At 37.1% G+C, this 15083-nt stretch overlaps 1 protein-coding gene across 1 annotated transcript; it reads right to left on the minus strand.

The window, feature by feature from the left end:
• Window positions 1-9533: 9533 nt before the first annotated feature.
• Window positions 9534-10786, minus strand: LOC139715111 (ras association domain-containing protein 3-like). The gene is made up of 2 exons (XM_071626725.1): window positions 10449-10786; window positions 9534-9832 (listed from the first exon to the last, which is right to left on the minus strand). The coding sequence occupies exons 1-2, from the start codon at window positions 10557-10559 to the stop codon at window positions 9659-9661; spliced, it is 285 nt and encodes a 94-aa protein (XP_071482826.1). The 5' UTR covers window positions 10560-10786; the 3' UTR covers window positions 9534-9658.
• Window positions 10787-15083: the final 4297 nt, after the last annotated feature.

The following is a 15083-nucleotide window of genomic DNA, read 5'->3' on the forward strand; positions in this document are numbered from 1 at the left end:
ATTCCTTTGCACCATGAACTTATGCTTTTACATATTTTCCAAGTCCCCCCCCCCCACGTGAAAACAGATCGACACCCCTTGCTCTGTGCACATACCCGACTTAGATAATTACCTGAAAAGTTCTGCGGAATGAGTAGCCACTTTTTTGGTAACAGAAATGCATGGTTTGTAAGCCCTACATTATAAACAATTATTAACTATTAACTATCGCAATATCAATATCAACATCCTCACATTTCATTCGAGGTATTTGACCTTGTGTGATTTTCATAGGTGAACGGTAATGGCTCGTTAATAAGCAGGGCCTACGAGTGCTCTCTAGAACATCATCATGTTTACCATTGGTGATGCCAAACTATTCTGATACTTTGAGGTCATTGACCTCTCGAGATCATCAGAGGTCAAAGGCAGAAACTCGTCTGTGTGCCTTGGAATATGAAGACGATGTCATTGTACACAGATATGCTTGTTTTGTACATCTTTACCATGTTTGACCTTTCATCAATGATGTCATACTTCAATATTCTGATATTCTGAGGTCGTTGACCTCTCAAGGTCATCAGAGGTCAAAGGTAGAAACCTGTCTGCTCTTTAGAATATGAAGACAATTTCATTGTAAGACAGATATGCTTGTTTTGTACATCTTAACAATGGTTACCATTAACCAATGACATCACAGATCAATATATTTTGAGGTCATTGACCTCCAAAGGTCATCAGAGGTCAAAGGTTAAAATCTGTCAATGCTCTGTGAAATCAGAAAATGGTTTCCCTGAAGTATAGATGCATGTTTAGTGAATCATAACCACATATATCATTCACAAATGTCTAAAAACATCGATATTTTGATATTTAAAGTTCATTGACCTCTTGAGGTCATCAGAGGTCAAAGGTAAAAACATGTCAGTGCTCTGTTGAATCTGGAAATGATTTCTCTGTGGTATAAATGCATGTTTAGTGCAGCATAACCACATATATCATTCGCAAATGTCTAAAACATCGATTTTCTGATATCTAAAGTACATTGACCTCTGGAGGTCATCAGAGGTCATATCAGACTTACCTCCCGATCTTAAAATAAATCTTATGGTATGTACTAACACTGGTGAAAGTTTCATGCTTTAGTCAAATTTTGCACAATTCACGTGATTTTGAGGGCTTATCTGCTCTACTAAAACAAATTACACTGAACAAGGATGATGACATAGGAGACTCACATAAATTCAGAAATGTATACACTGTAATTTCCATGACAATACCGCTTACTTGCGAGTTCACCTGTGTATAATCTATGCCTGCCTTCTTCTTTTGTTCTGCTTCCTTGAGCCCCAACTCATGCAATTTTATGGTCACTCTGCCATGCCATCATCTTTGTTCATTGCATTTTTTTTAAATTTTGAAAATATTCTTATTCTTCATCCCAATTACCATAAATTCTGAAACTCTGTCCTCAGTCTAACTAATTTATAGTTGTTTAAATGTAAAAATCTGAAAATCATCCGAAGGTCCCCTTTAACCACAAGGAAGTTCCTTGAAGTGTACTAATTACAAACCAAAGTGGCACCATTATGTCGAGTGAAGAAGTAAGCAATTGGGATTAGTGTTTGAACACGTCTTGCCATCAGGAAGTTGTCTCTCAAAATAATCATATCAGGTTCGATAGTTACAGGGTTCACATAATCTGGACAAAGCTTGAAATTAAGATCACATATGTGCTGATACCAAGGGTAAAGTCCGTTTGGGGAATGATTTTCAAGAGGTTAATAAGCATGTGCAAAGTCGAGGATGATAGAGTTTTTAGTTACAGAAGAAGAAAAAACACATTTAGTTTGTGAATAATGGGTGACTCAACTGAATTACGATGTTTTACGTTACAGTCAGTTTGTCTTCTAAAAAAACAAAACAAAAACAAGATGCATGACTGACTTCTCTATCATGATCACGCACAAACCTTCGACTTTCACCTCAATACACTGCCTAGTGGCATTTACCTTTATACAAAACCACAAATGCAAACTGAATATGAAAACATTCGATATCATGTGACATAGATGTCAATGTATCAACGTGGGCCTAAAACGGACACATCAGGAATTTCTGTATAGCGCCCCTTTTGCCTTGTTGTTATAACTGGGTAGAAAGGGGACATTAACATCACCGTGTATAGTGACGTTGCAGTCTTAGTTATTGTGACCTAGTATCGGATCACCATTTTGACGTACCATCCTATCTGTAGATTTATTTGTTTGCCTGTTTTGTTTTATTTGTGTGTTTTCTCAAGTCACACTATGAAAAGGAGAATTATACATTTGGAAAGTAACATTACACCACGCATAAGGCTTGAATAGCATGCTGTCGTGCAAATTAATTCCAATACACACATATATTATGAGCATAACAGTATTCGATTAATACCGACATATAGGATGATAGAACAAAGAATTCAGAAGGAAATCGTGAAAATGGCAATTGTAAAATTAACTACGTAATGATTGATTATTCATTCAGAATATGTTGTGCCGGTACAATAACCAAAAATTAGGGAAAAAAAAGAAATAAAGGGGATTTAAATGAATTGATTTGAGCATTCATTATTTCTAGACATTAATATAAAGGAAAGGCAGCTGATTGGCATAGATCAAGGCCTCGGAGTAAAATAAGAAATTAAATTTGACTTACATAACTATCTGTAAGGAACATTTCTGCATCAATGATAAACTCCAAAATTTAGTAATACTTTGTGAAGTTAAAGGAAAGAGGGGAAATTACAAATAAATTTCATTTCATATGATTTTCAAAGGATTTTTTTTTCAAATATAACATAATGACAAATAACATAATGACGTATATCATAATTATAACTACTATACTGTTTTGAGTTGAGTGCTGTGAAGTATAATTTTGATAATTTGACCTTTTGGCATGTATCATAAGTGTGTATTTTGGGTATTTATGTGTCGTGTGATTGTCAGTAAGATATTTCTTCCTGCAATATTAGCTTTGATATGATCATGAGTATACTTTTACATATACTCATGCAGAAGGTTATTAGACTCCTTATATATCTGTATAAACTGTCTATAAATAAACTCACTAAAAAAGGGCACAGAATTTCGTGTGCGGGTATCAACGGCTTTTATAGTTCGATATCTTTCTTTTTTTCCTTAAGTGTCTCAAAAGAATATAGTCCAGTTGTGGACTTTATTTGCTCAAGGAGGTTATTTCAAACATTTGGTCCATGGTGTCTAATTGACTTGTTGAGCTTTCATTAGCTTGGGATTGCGGACGTAATAGTCTTTGAAATGTCGAATTGGGTACAGGTGGACGCTGGAGTTCACAGTGTACAGGTTGTTGAATGGGTATGGGGGATTTGTAACAGTATTTGTACACGATTATCGCGGATTGTGAAATAGTTTGTGTACCTTTCCTAATACAAGAGTAACAACTGTTGAGCAGGCATATATCTTGAAACGTAAAGAAATTGTTAACATTGGTATTTTTTTTTAGAATGGAACTGTGCTTTCAAAGCATCAGCGTTTATAATGGCGGCAACGCATTATCATCACTCACTATTACAGTCGTTTTTATGAAATTACGTTTGTAATCTAGAAGGCGCCTGCCCTTGTAGCTGTCCATCGTCTGGTATGGTGGCTGCAGCGTCAATCATGGGGGTACTGCTTGCTGTTTCCATAACAGTAAATGTTCTTCAATTCTCTAGACAGAGCAGAGCGTCCAGTCAAGGTTGGTATGAATGGCTTGTTACTTGGAATCATCATATATTCTTTGTTATCATTAGTAGTATTACTATCTGTATTGTATTATTATATCATAATTACTATTATCATTATTATTTCTTAATATCTTCATTTGTACATTATAATAATATATGAAAATATATTATATATATATATATATATATATATATATATATATATACTATATATTCACAGCAGTAGATCAATATAAACTTCCGTTGGAGACGTAAATTTGACGAATTTTTGCTGTTATTCTTGTATATATATATATATATATAATATCTATTTATTGTTCCTTTCATATAGGCAATTGATAAGTCTGGGTAGGGACAGTTCTGGGTCCAGCCTGTTGCATATTTTCAAACGTACTTTTTAAACGGCACACAAGAAGTCGCTTTGTAAAACAAATTACTTTAGTAAACATTTTATGTTTAATAACAAGGAACTGATTTTTATAATGACAACATGATCTAATACTTCTACAATATGTATATCTTGTGTGTATAAAGGTGTACGTATTTCTGCATAATACATTGTTTTCTCCCTGTACATAAGTATTCGGAATTAGATAGAAAATGAATAATATACATGTATGATATTTATAGGTTTTCAAGGCCAATTTGGCAGTTTTGTCAGTCCATATGATAGAAGGTTTATTCAATTAAGCAAAACCCATCGTTATTGCAGAGACGGTCTTTCAAACTTACGTTCAATATAGCATTTCGATCAATGACATTTGAAGGTGTGGCTTTCGACTTCGTAAAAAGGGCATTTAAATTGGCTGGTACTCTACGTTCATTCAAATTCGCCATCACTCGCCAAAAAAGGGTATTTGATTCATTTGATATCGGGAATGGGCAGTCAAATTATAAACATTTTCATTCAAATTTACGCCATTTTATTTCTTTTTTTTGTTGAAAAGGTCGAAACATTTAAACATGTATTTCTATGTGACTTTTTGTTTTATCCACACAATGTTAAGCAGTGAAAGTATCATATTTTTTGAGCCTATGCATGTATAACTCGAGTTTGTTGTTCTGTAACGCCCCTTTTCTCTCATACATGTCATTATAGGGTAGCTTTTATGAACCAATACTATACAGATTAACTTCATCTGTTAACAGTCATGGCAGCTCAAGTTAGATACAAACGTATGTCTCAAGAAGACAGATATGGAATCATTGAAACATTTCATGATCATAAATTTAAAGGGATCTTACAGTTCTGGTTGAGACCTCATTTCACTTCTTGCCTTACTCTGCAATGACACTTTGCACCCTTGCTATGGTTACAGACCATACATGGTTGTGCAAATATCAAATTCCATTTTTGATGACGCCGCTGAGGTGGCTTCAGGTACGCCTCATATTTACCATCTACTTTCAATAAACTGAACTGAGAGCACTATCTCAGGAGCCATGCTCAAATAATCTCACAAGACTAACCAACTAGGCATCACAATGTCTGTATCAACAGCAATTTGCACGTAATACTTCGGGAAAAAATAGTCCTGGGGACTCAAACGACACAGTCCTCAAATGATTACAAGATATACAGCCTATTTTACATGTGAAAACCTCTTGCTCACTTGGACAAGAATTTTCAACTGAATAAGTTATAAACCATTAATACTGTCAAAGAAGACACATTACAGTCATAGTAATGATAAAACATACAAATGAAAATACGCTAAGTAGCCCTAGAAGATATTTCCTCACATTTCTCAAAAACAGGTGGGCTTACATTGAGAACAAGTATAAGATTACTCTGGGGAGTCATTTTTTGCAGCCTTAGTAATAATATATGACAAGGTGTCAAAAATATGAACGTAACCAAATTATACACTTCAGACCTCATGAATACACAGATACACTCGTATACACAGATAGAATGACTATGGATTCACACCTGTTCAGTTAATGCTTACTACAAGAATTTACACCTAGCTTTGGTAATAAACATCCTCTCCATGAGTGGCATGTTGGCTATCTTACAGCCACATGGGAATTATAACATCCTCTCCATGAGTGGCATGTTGGCTATCTTACAGCCAAATGGGAATTATATACAGGGTGTGTGCAAGCATACCATAATCTGTTATGACTGGAAGCGAGTAAGTTTTTAGGGCCACCCAGTGAATGGAATGTCAGGCATTGTCCAAAAAATTTGGTAAACCAAAAAAATTTGCCAACCCAGCAGAGTTGTTCTGGACAACTCGCCTGGGATCTTGTTATCATACCAGTGCCCACATCAGGGACTATCACTAGACTTTAGACCATATGACTGTGAAAGTCAAGATATAGGTGTAAAAGGGCATTGCACAATCCTACCTTCATCTAACTCAGGAATAGATAGACGGGGATATCGGTGACAATGCATTGACTGCAGGCTGGAAATACCAGTGTGTTTTAGGGTTCTTCATCAATATCACTTTAACAATTAATTCTTTCCCAATTTGAAAGGAACTTGACTGATGTTGAAGGCCTTTGAAAAGAGGAACAATGCTTGCACATACCTTGTATACTCTCAACATTGCACAACTAATTAAGTCCTATGATTGTGGAGTAAATGCACTGGATTCAATTGACACAAGGAATGTACGCAAGGTCCAAGGTTATCAGATATACAATAAGAACAGGACTCTATGATTTAAGGAAACATCCTATCTTTCAAGAAAAAAAAACCTCAACAACCACAAACGATCTTTCCAAACTTAAACAAAAAAACTCACAATTTGACTGAGATGTTCAATTGATCAAGGTAGAAGTAAGTTGTGTTGTAATCCTATGTGAATAAGAGTTTGCCTCAGTCCACTAATTCAAGCACACACTGTCCTTATGACATACTTACAAGTTAATCACTGTTAGTCCCTGAAGTACAACATATATCTTTACACTTTTAAAAAGAAAAGTAATATACAATATCCAAACTTTTCCAAACTGAGACAAAGAATACAAATACCTGGCAAGATAAAACTTTGAATTGCTTTTACTAAAAATAAAAAGTATAGCTAACCCTATGCCTAATCACCCTAGCACCTGAAAATATCTTGCAGCTAATCATTAAAGAAAACCCCCAAAAATAATGATAATGATCCATACACTGTCTTGACATACACATACTTTTGAGCATAAGTGGGCAGATTCTTGTGATAAAAGGGAACTGCTTACGCGATGGCTACCATCCCGTGAAGTGTGTACCAAGTATAAGTGTAACTACAGTCAGTCTGGTGTCTTGGTCCTAGAACGAGACATTAATATATTTCAGAAAATACTGTGTTAGATTTGGTATTGGCAGTGAAGAGCTCGGTAGTGAGAGATCTCAAAGCTGTGGGCAATTGATGTTTACTCTGTCTTGCTTGAAATGCTTAATTTGGGATAGCTATCTTGAAGAATTATGTCTGGTATGCTGTATCCTAGAAATACATGAGATGCACAAATATGGTATAAGCAACAAAGCATGAGATATGCCTTATATGCATCAAATTGATCTCTCTTTTTTGTATTTTTTGGCTGTCTGTGCTTCTGCTCAGCATGGTTTGTTGTGAACCTAGCTGTTTGTTTGTTTGTTTTTTTGTTGAGAAAACGGTTCAGAAACCAGAATATTAGGTTGACACTGATTCACACTCAGTGACATGCAACTAGGAATGCACAGTGACTAGAGAGAGACTGTGTATTTAAGATTGGTATGGAAATAGGCCTTGTGATATGAATTGCCACATGAAAAGAGGTAGGCTAAAAAAAGCTCTTCACTACCAACACTATTAAAAGATGGATCTCGTTGGTCTCTGCTACTTAATTCATACTGATAGGAGTAACCATACAAATACTTCAGTATCTTACAACATTATGTCCTATACATCGATGTGTTTGGTAAAATGTAAGTTAATGCACTTCTCCTTTTTGACACACATATAAAAAAATAAAAGTTCCTCAACCTACCTTACAATTAATCGTAGCCCCCATTAACCTAGATTGCAACATATTGTAAGTAGAGCCCTACAGAGCCTTGTAATTACACACACTCATCACACCAAAATACATTCAATATGAGAATGATTTTGTTCTATTTGCACCCACAAGCAGAATATCTACACAAAACTTTGAGTAAATGTACAACTATGAGTTAAACTAGCATGAAATAAGCTCACACAAGCAGTAAAATGAGAAACTGATCAAACACAGGTTAAAACTTTCTCATAAGATACAAATCTTTGATTGCAGCTCCAATCTGAACATCTCTTTTTGTATCCTTTCTTTTATCACAGGTGTCCAAGGAGCATTGTATTTTATTTAGCATCAAATTTTCTGTCAAAGTGTTTCATTTTGGAATCTCATTTTGCTTCTTCAACTGCGGCTCATTGACTGAATCTCATACAAACTCTTTCAGGTTGTCATTCACCAAATGGATTGAAAAAAAAAAGGTGAAAAAAAAAGAAGCACAGCAAGCATATCTACAGGAAGCAAATCCTATTGCATCTAAAACATCTACATCAAGAAATCTTTACACCCAAGAAGGCTGAAATTTTACAGACCAGTTTAGACACCAATTGATACACGTATCCATCTCTCTGGAAAAGGAATGTTTGTTCACTTTGGATTTGAAGCAGGAACTTGACACAACAAATATACGGCAGCAAACTTTGTCCACCCATCCGGCGAGTCACGGACCTTGTGGCTGGTACGACACTTCACCTGCACACACAAGTCTGAGATTGTTTGGTCATAGCTTGATAAGCCCTTTGTCATGAGGAAAACAAAATATCAACATCTCTTCCTGAATCTTGCATTGTCTCATTCTCGCCAAGTGGAAATTTGTGCTTATAGCTGCCATTCCACTTGAAAGTATCTCAAATCAGGCCTTCACTTCTTTTATACAACATCTGTCAAATTTTTAGTTTGATTAAATGTTTGATTTCTGTCTGCTCTTCATACAACATTAAAGTAATGCATTGAATTTCACAATCACTAAAACCAAAAGAAAACACTTAAATTCCCTTTGGCCAAAATCTTGTCAAATATTGGAACATTCTTTTCAACCATATGATAGCCATATGCATTTCAGGTAACTTAAAATCACAAGTGTTGCCTGGTTATTTGAGATACTTCCAACTTCACCTTTATACATTCCATTTCTCACCATGAGAGGATAAATGAATATTGACATCAAATGGTCCATTGGAAAAGGAATACTGGAAATAAGATCTCTGGGTTGACACCAATCACAATACGGAACTATATTTTTCTTCTTTCCTAACGAATGGCCTAGAATTGAGACTGCTGTATGAAATGTCAAACAGCTATGGAATGTTCCACTGTCAACCCTTGTACCCTCCTCACATAGTTCTGTGCAGCAAAACACAGGATGAGGTTGGCATAATACAGGGGGAGAGCTGGGAGGGAATGTCAACTCTAACAGCTCTTGAAAACAACATCCTAATATGTCTGGGATGTTGTCTAATCTTTTCCAACATTTCTCCATCCTGCATCTATATGTTGTTAGCCATTATTCTATTTTTTTTTTGCATTTTTCAAATTTAAGTCAATTCCTTTTAAAGAATTACAAAAGACTTTATTGAGACATCCCTCCACCAAGATATTCCACAATGGTGCACTTATAACCTGCGTGCCAGCAAGTGGTGTTCAAACCAGATGATATTCTAAGTATTCCCAGATTCCCCAATTCTTATTTGACAAAAAAATCCCCTTAATAGCCCAAAATAGTCACAAGATACCAAAGGCTCAGTTGCACTACAAGCTTTAAATGCTAACCCTGAAAGCAGAATAAAAGAGACATACAACAAGCAAATGAAATCTAAACTATGAGTAGACAGATCTATCAAGAGAGTGATGACCACACAGGAGACAATATGTGGGACTGTACGTAGCGGCCATGCCTCCCCCTCAAGATCTAACAGCCTCCTTCTCTGGGCTGGCTCCTGGTGCTGATTCCATGGCCTCCTGCAGGAGACTCTGGTACTTGTTGTACCTGCGTCTGACCTGCTGGATGTACTCCTCCTCCTCCTTGTCCAGGATCCGCAGGAAGTTCTGCAGCTCCGGGACAGTGAAGGCTTCCCACTGGAGAATCAAGGAATCAAGGAATCAAGGAATCAAGGATTAACTCTGAGCCGATTATTTCCTCTGAATACACATTCATGGTAGATACAGTGTAGGGTTAGGTCAGTGCACTGCCATGGATGGTTTGTTTTGTGAGGTTTTTCTTGGCATTATCTTTTAAAATACTCCCTAACATAATATTACTACTAATAGTGAATTTACAATGCCTGGCATTATATTGGAAGCCGACCTTAAGTTTGAACCTGGCTAAACTTAGCAGACAAGCAAAACAGAAGTGAATTGTGTTTAAAAAAAGGTGAAATCACAAAAATGTAGGTGTGTAGAAAACTTGTGAGTACTTTCTGTTTCTCTGAAATCATGACGTGATCAGTTTACAACAGTTGTAAGCCCTGGAGAAGATTTCTTCTCTATTCCTGATTTGATCAAATGCCTTTTGATGTTCATGCAATGCATTGATATCAATATTAAAGCATAAGTTGTACCTTCCAAAACTATACTTGTGCCACGAGCCCTGTCACCTAGAAGACCAGGAACCGTTTACCACTATAACATGCTAGTTATGGAAACTGTGAGTACATGTGACTGTCAGCCATGTAGTGTTGGACCTTTAACTCACCTCAATAACTCCGGTCTCATTCTCTCGAAGCTCAAATTTCTTGTCCCCGGTGGCTTTCACCCATCCCAGGCACAAGAAGAGGGGCTTGTCCTCGTCAACCATCTTACGCATGAACACTGCAGGAAAGAATGCAAACAGTGTGGGGCCACAAACACAAGATATGTTTGTTAGCTGTCTGAGTCTTGCAGACACAATCACTTCTCACAGGATCCCTACTGAAATTAACTCAAATTTCCTTTGTTACAGAGATGTAGTGACACAGGATAAAAATTTCAAGCACTAGAGGCAGCTCTCTTGAATTCAGATGAAAGTTCTAATACCTCTTGTTTTGTCCCCACTCCATAAGGACAACTACAACGGTATGTAGTGGTACATTGCATTCTCACTCCACACAAGCTATAATCTGGAGATTTCATACATACTCTATAGAGAGTAGTTTAAATTAGCTAATATGTTTGCCAAGCAATACTTGGCCATTCAGAACAGTTACCTAGAAGAAGATACACTATTGGCACATATCTGATAGTTTCAGGTCTTAAGGTTCACTATTCCCTGTGGTTTGGTGCCAGATACATGCCTGCACTTCAACACACTGATTTATTAGCACACAAAGAAACCTAACACCTCATAATGGTTTCAATAAGGATGAAGTCTTGTATATGGCTGCAATTAATGTCTCATCTTTCCTCCGGGACATCTTGATAACAAATTTCAACCGCTCAATAATTTGGCACAGTCATCTGTAATTGGATCTTCACTCTGCTAATGTGACTTGTTTTGGTCTCCTTCAATTTCTGCCCCCTCACCATCACCCCCTCCCTCCCCCCCCCCCCCCCCACCCAAAAAAAAAAAAAATGGAAAAAAGATATCAAAAAACAAAGGTCTTCCTTGGATGCACATTCCTTTTCAGCAAAGAGAAAAGGCAAAATACTTCAGTGAGTTTGGCAATTTAAAAGGCTTATTTGTGTTATTTTCAGACATTCTCCAGACTATTTTGTGTAACAATTGATTGCCACTATCACAACCCACAGAATATAAGCAACCTCCAGTTTGGCATACAGACATTCTCCCTAGGGTCAGGAAGTTACATGGTCACTTAAGATGGAATTTCCCTCAGTTTTTGAGCAATGGCTGACTAATCAAACCTTGTCATGCCTTTTCTTATCATTTCTTATATCAGATTGCTCTCATTTCTGACAATAGACACTAATGTCTGACATGCTACAAGATGTATTTTGCCAGTAAATTGTACCATATAGACCATACCATGTCTTCTTTTTCATATTCTTCTTCGTTTATGGTGTATGTATTTTCAGTCGTTTTGCTTTGGTGTAAAGCACCTCCAGCATTTAATCAGAATGGAAAATGGAAAACTGTATGTATTATCATCATCATACAATACAAGATTGGCAGATTTTGACTGATAGTGTTAAGTGCATTGACTATCTTTTGGGCCATTGCCAGAAAACTGTTTTAACTAGGAGATAGCATATAGCACAAGATGGTGTCTAGAAGTTATGACTCTCACAAGATGTGACTCTCCCTTTAAAAAAAAAAAGTCTTCCTGCTTGATATCGAGACCGGGAGAGATGAAGAGAATGTCTCCGGCTGGAAAGGGGACTCGTCTGGAAAGGAAACTATCTGCACTAATTCAAACATTGTCAGATTGATGGTGATGGGTGATGGAAGTCAGAAGCTCCCGGGATTCGCTACTGTCTTGGCATCATGCCGGGGAATGGAGAAATCACTAGAGAGCAGGGACATGGTGTCTTCTCTGTGATGTAGCAGTTGCACACCTTCATAGATCAGAGTGTGACTGATTCTTCTCATCTACTTTCATATATATCTCTTTTCTGTACAATACTCTAGACTAAGTATCATATATCATCCCAGTCTTGAGGTAAGACTACACATTGATGCTGTGACATTTTAAAGTGCAGGTATCTGTTTATCTTGAAACAAAGTCTGTGAGCTGGCCATGCCCCTATAATTCAATGCTCAGATTTTCTGAATTACAATAGCAAACAAAGCCCTGATGCTGTACACGTGGAAAGCCACCCTTCAAAAACTCTGATGTGCACAGCATTCTCAGTCTTATGGTGTGTCTACCAGCAATTTTTTTTCAGTGCTTTAAAAAGGAAGAGAATTGTAAAGTCCTGCATAAACTCTCATGCACCATTATACATTTTAGAAATGAAAAAAAAAACCAAAAAAACAGGAGAAACCCTACTCAACCAAACAACTTTCCTTAGAAATTGGCCAAAGGGAAAATACAACACTGCAGTACAAATAGTTGTACTGTAGGCTAGTACATCAGCTAAATGCTTTGACAAGAAAGCAACATTCAAACAGCAATAACAACTACAGTTTGTACTCCACAAGGTGAGATGCAAGTTTTGTTCTTGTTTTCTACGATGTTGTTTTGAATGGTGTCAATGTCCTATAAGCAAATAACATCTCTACCACAGTTTAGGGTGTTTGTTTTTTTTTTTAATAACTCCGATAAAGCCTTCTTTAACACTCCTCACTGCAAGCAGTACAATAAGCCAAGGGCGATGTAGTGATGTCTACACTGTAGTGTGTGCTAAAAACTTTGATGTCAAATGCAATTTCACATCAAATTTTGTGGCATATGTTTTGGATTATGCAACTTACATTTCCAACTTTGAGATACCTTGGGTTCCAGGTTGGGTGTACATTAGCAAGGGATAAAGTCTCAAATGAGAAGGATAAATCTGACTTTGTTATCTCAGTTTTTACTTGCTGAAGAGTCTGTAAGTCTCACTAAAATAAAAATCATGAAAATGTCAAAGGAGAACTGCCATCCTGAAAGAGGCTGATGTCTGGCAAAGGGCAAAAAGTTGAATGAAACATTGTCTTACATGAGCAGCAAGAAATACCCTTCTTGAAGAAGGAGGAGAAAGAAGGGGGGGGGGGGCACACAAATACCAAAATGTCTGTCACCCAAGAATCTGTTCCTGTCACAATATGCTATCATGATCCGTCTATAATCCAATACACAGCTGCTGGTCTGTTTACATCCTCCCTTTCTTATTCCACATGATATTTTCTTACCAACTCTCTAATAGAATAATGCCTCTAATGCCCTTCAGCCCTATAGCTTATTGAACCCCCTTACAATCGAGAAAAAAACAACCAAAGAAGAGAAAAAAATGGGTTCCACCCATGGCAATTCTATGTGACCAATAATTCCAAAACAATCATCTAGTTCAAGCTACTGTATACCATTGATAAATATTTCAGTATTGGCTCTGAATGAACTGTGAAGTATAGCTCAGACAGTAGATCATGATCATAAATCGACAAAACGGTCAAATATCACTGTAACTATTGCAAAGTAAGAAAATGTGTTCTTCATAAAGCCCACAGCAAAAAAAAAAAAAAAGACATTTTTTGCTGATTTCTGAAATGCAGCTTCATGATGAGTTACATCTGAAACTGGGCACTAAATAAAGTTATCAATACTCAAACACTGACTTTTTTCTCCTCTCTCAAATTGACAATTAACCCATTATGGCAAAAGAGCTCACATTTTATTTGCTTGGTTCTTGCCCTCAGCCATTAATCTTTCAGCTCAAGAAGACTGGATGAGGACACAGGCACTTCTCTTCAATCTCTCAATGCAGGATTGATTTAGTGGTAAAAGAGTGTGGGGTGATGTAATGTGATGTAGCAAGGTTAAATTCAACTCTCCAGATGACTGCTGATGCTGTCCTACTTAAAGGGAGATATCAGACAAGCTGCTACACTTGATGCCCTGATACCAGAGACATGTACCATGCAGTACCTCCCCATGCTATCCCTAATTGAGTTTCTTGTCACATGTGTTCACCACCCTTGGACAGCTCCTTGATGAAGCCATGCACAACCCTGCGGTGAACTCTGCCATCACGCTACTTAATTACACTACAGGTACAGACACACAATAACATGCATGCACACATACACTCATATACCCTTTCCTGTTTGTATGTAATCAGTGATATCTAGCCCCAGTGACAGCAGAATACCTTTGATGGATCTCTTTGCACTCAATGTATTGAAAGTACAGAGGGTTATCAAGCATTATTCTTTAACATGTCCTCACAAAACAAGGTTTATAAAATTTCTTTCTCATTGTCTGCCACAGTTGGACAATCTTGATTTCTTTGAACATCATATCATGTCTTCTTTTTTGGGTCTTTTTGTTTTAATTCATCTGTGCACCTGGGAATCAGGCAGACAGCACCTGCCTACCCTGGAAGACAGTTAATGTTGATTAAACACTGCCTATCTGAGCATCCCATCCATAATTGACTGGCATCTAGCCTCCCTTGACCCACCCCAGCAAGAAAACAAATTTATCTAGCTGCTATCAGCATGGCAGTTTGACACCTCATCCATCTCCTTTCCTCCATTAACACTCGGCTCCTCCATTAACACTCCTCTCTCCCTCTTCTTCTTCATTTCCTTTTTCGCGCGAGGGTATTTTCTCGAAAAGCAGCCACCTCCAGTCCAAACCAAATATCATAACCTTCACTAGTTTTCTTTTTTGGACCCTAGTTCATTTTCAATTTTCCATCATTATTTATCTCCACGGTTGAATCAATACTCTAAGCTTCCTACCTGTCTTCA

The sequence above is a fragment of the Diadema antillarum genome, unplaced genomic scaffold (genome assembly GCF_040938485.1).
Source record: "Diadema antillarum isolate AM-2024a unplaced genomic scaffold, OU_Dant_1.0 seq00002813_RagTag, whole genome shotgun sequence".
NCBI classification, from domain to species: domain Eukaryota; kingdom Metazoa; phylum Echinodermata; class Echinoidea; order Diadematoida; family Diadematidae; genus Diadema; species Diadema antillarum.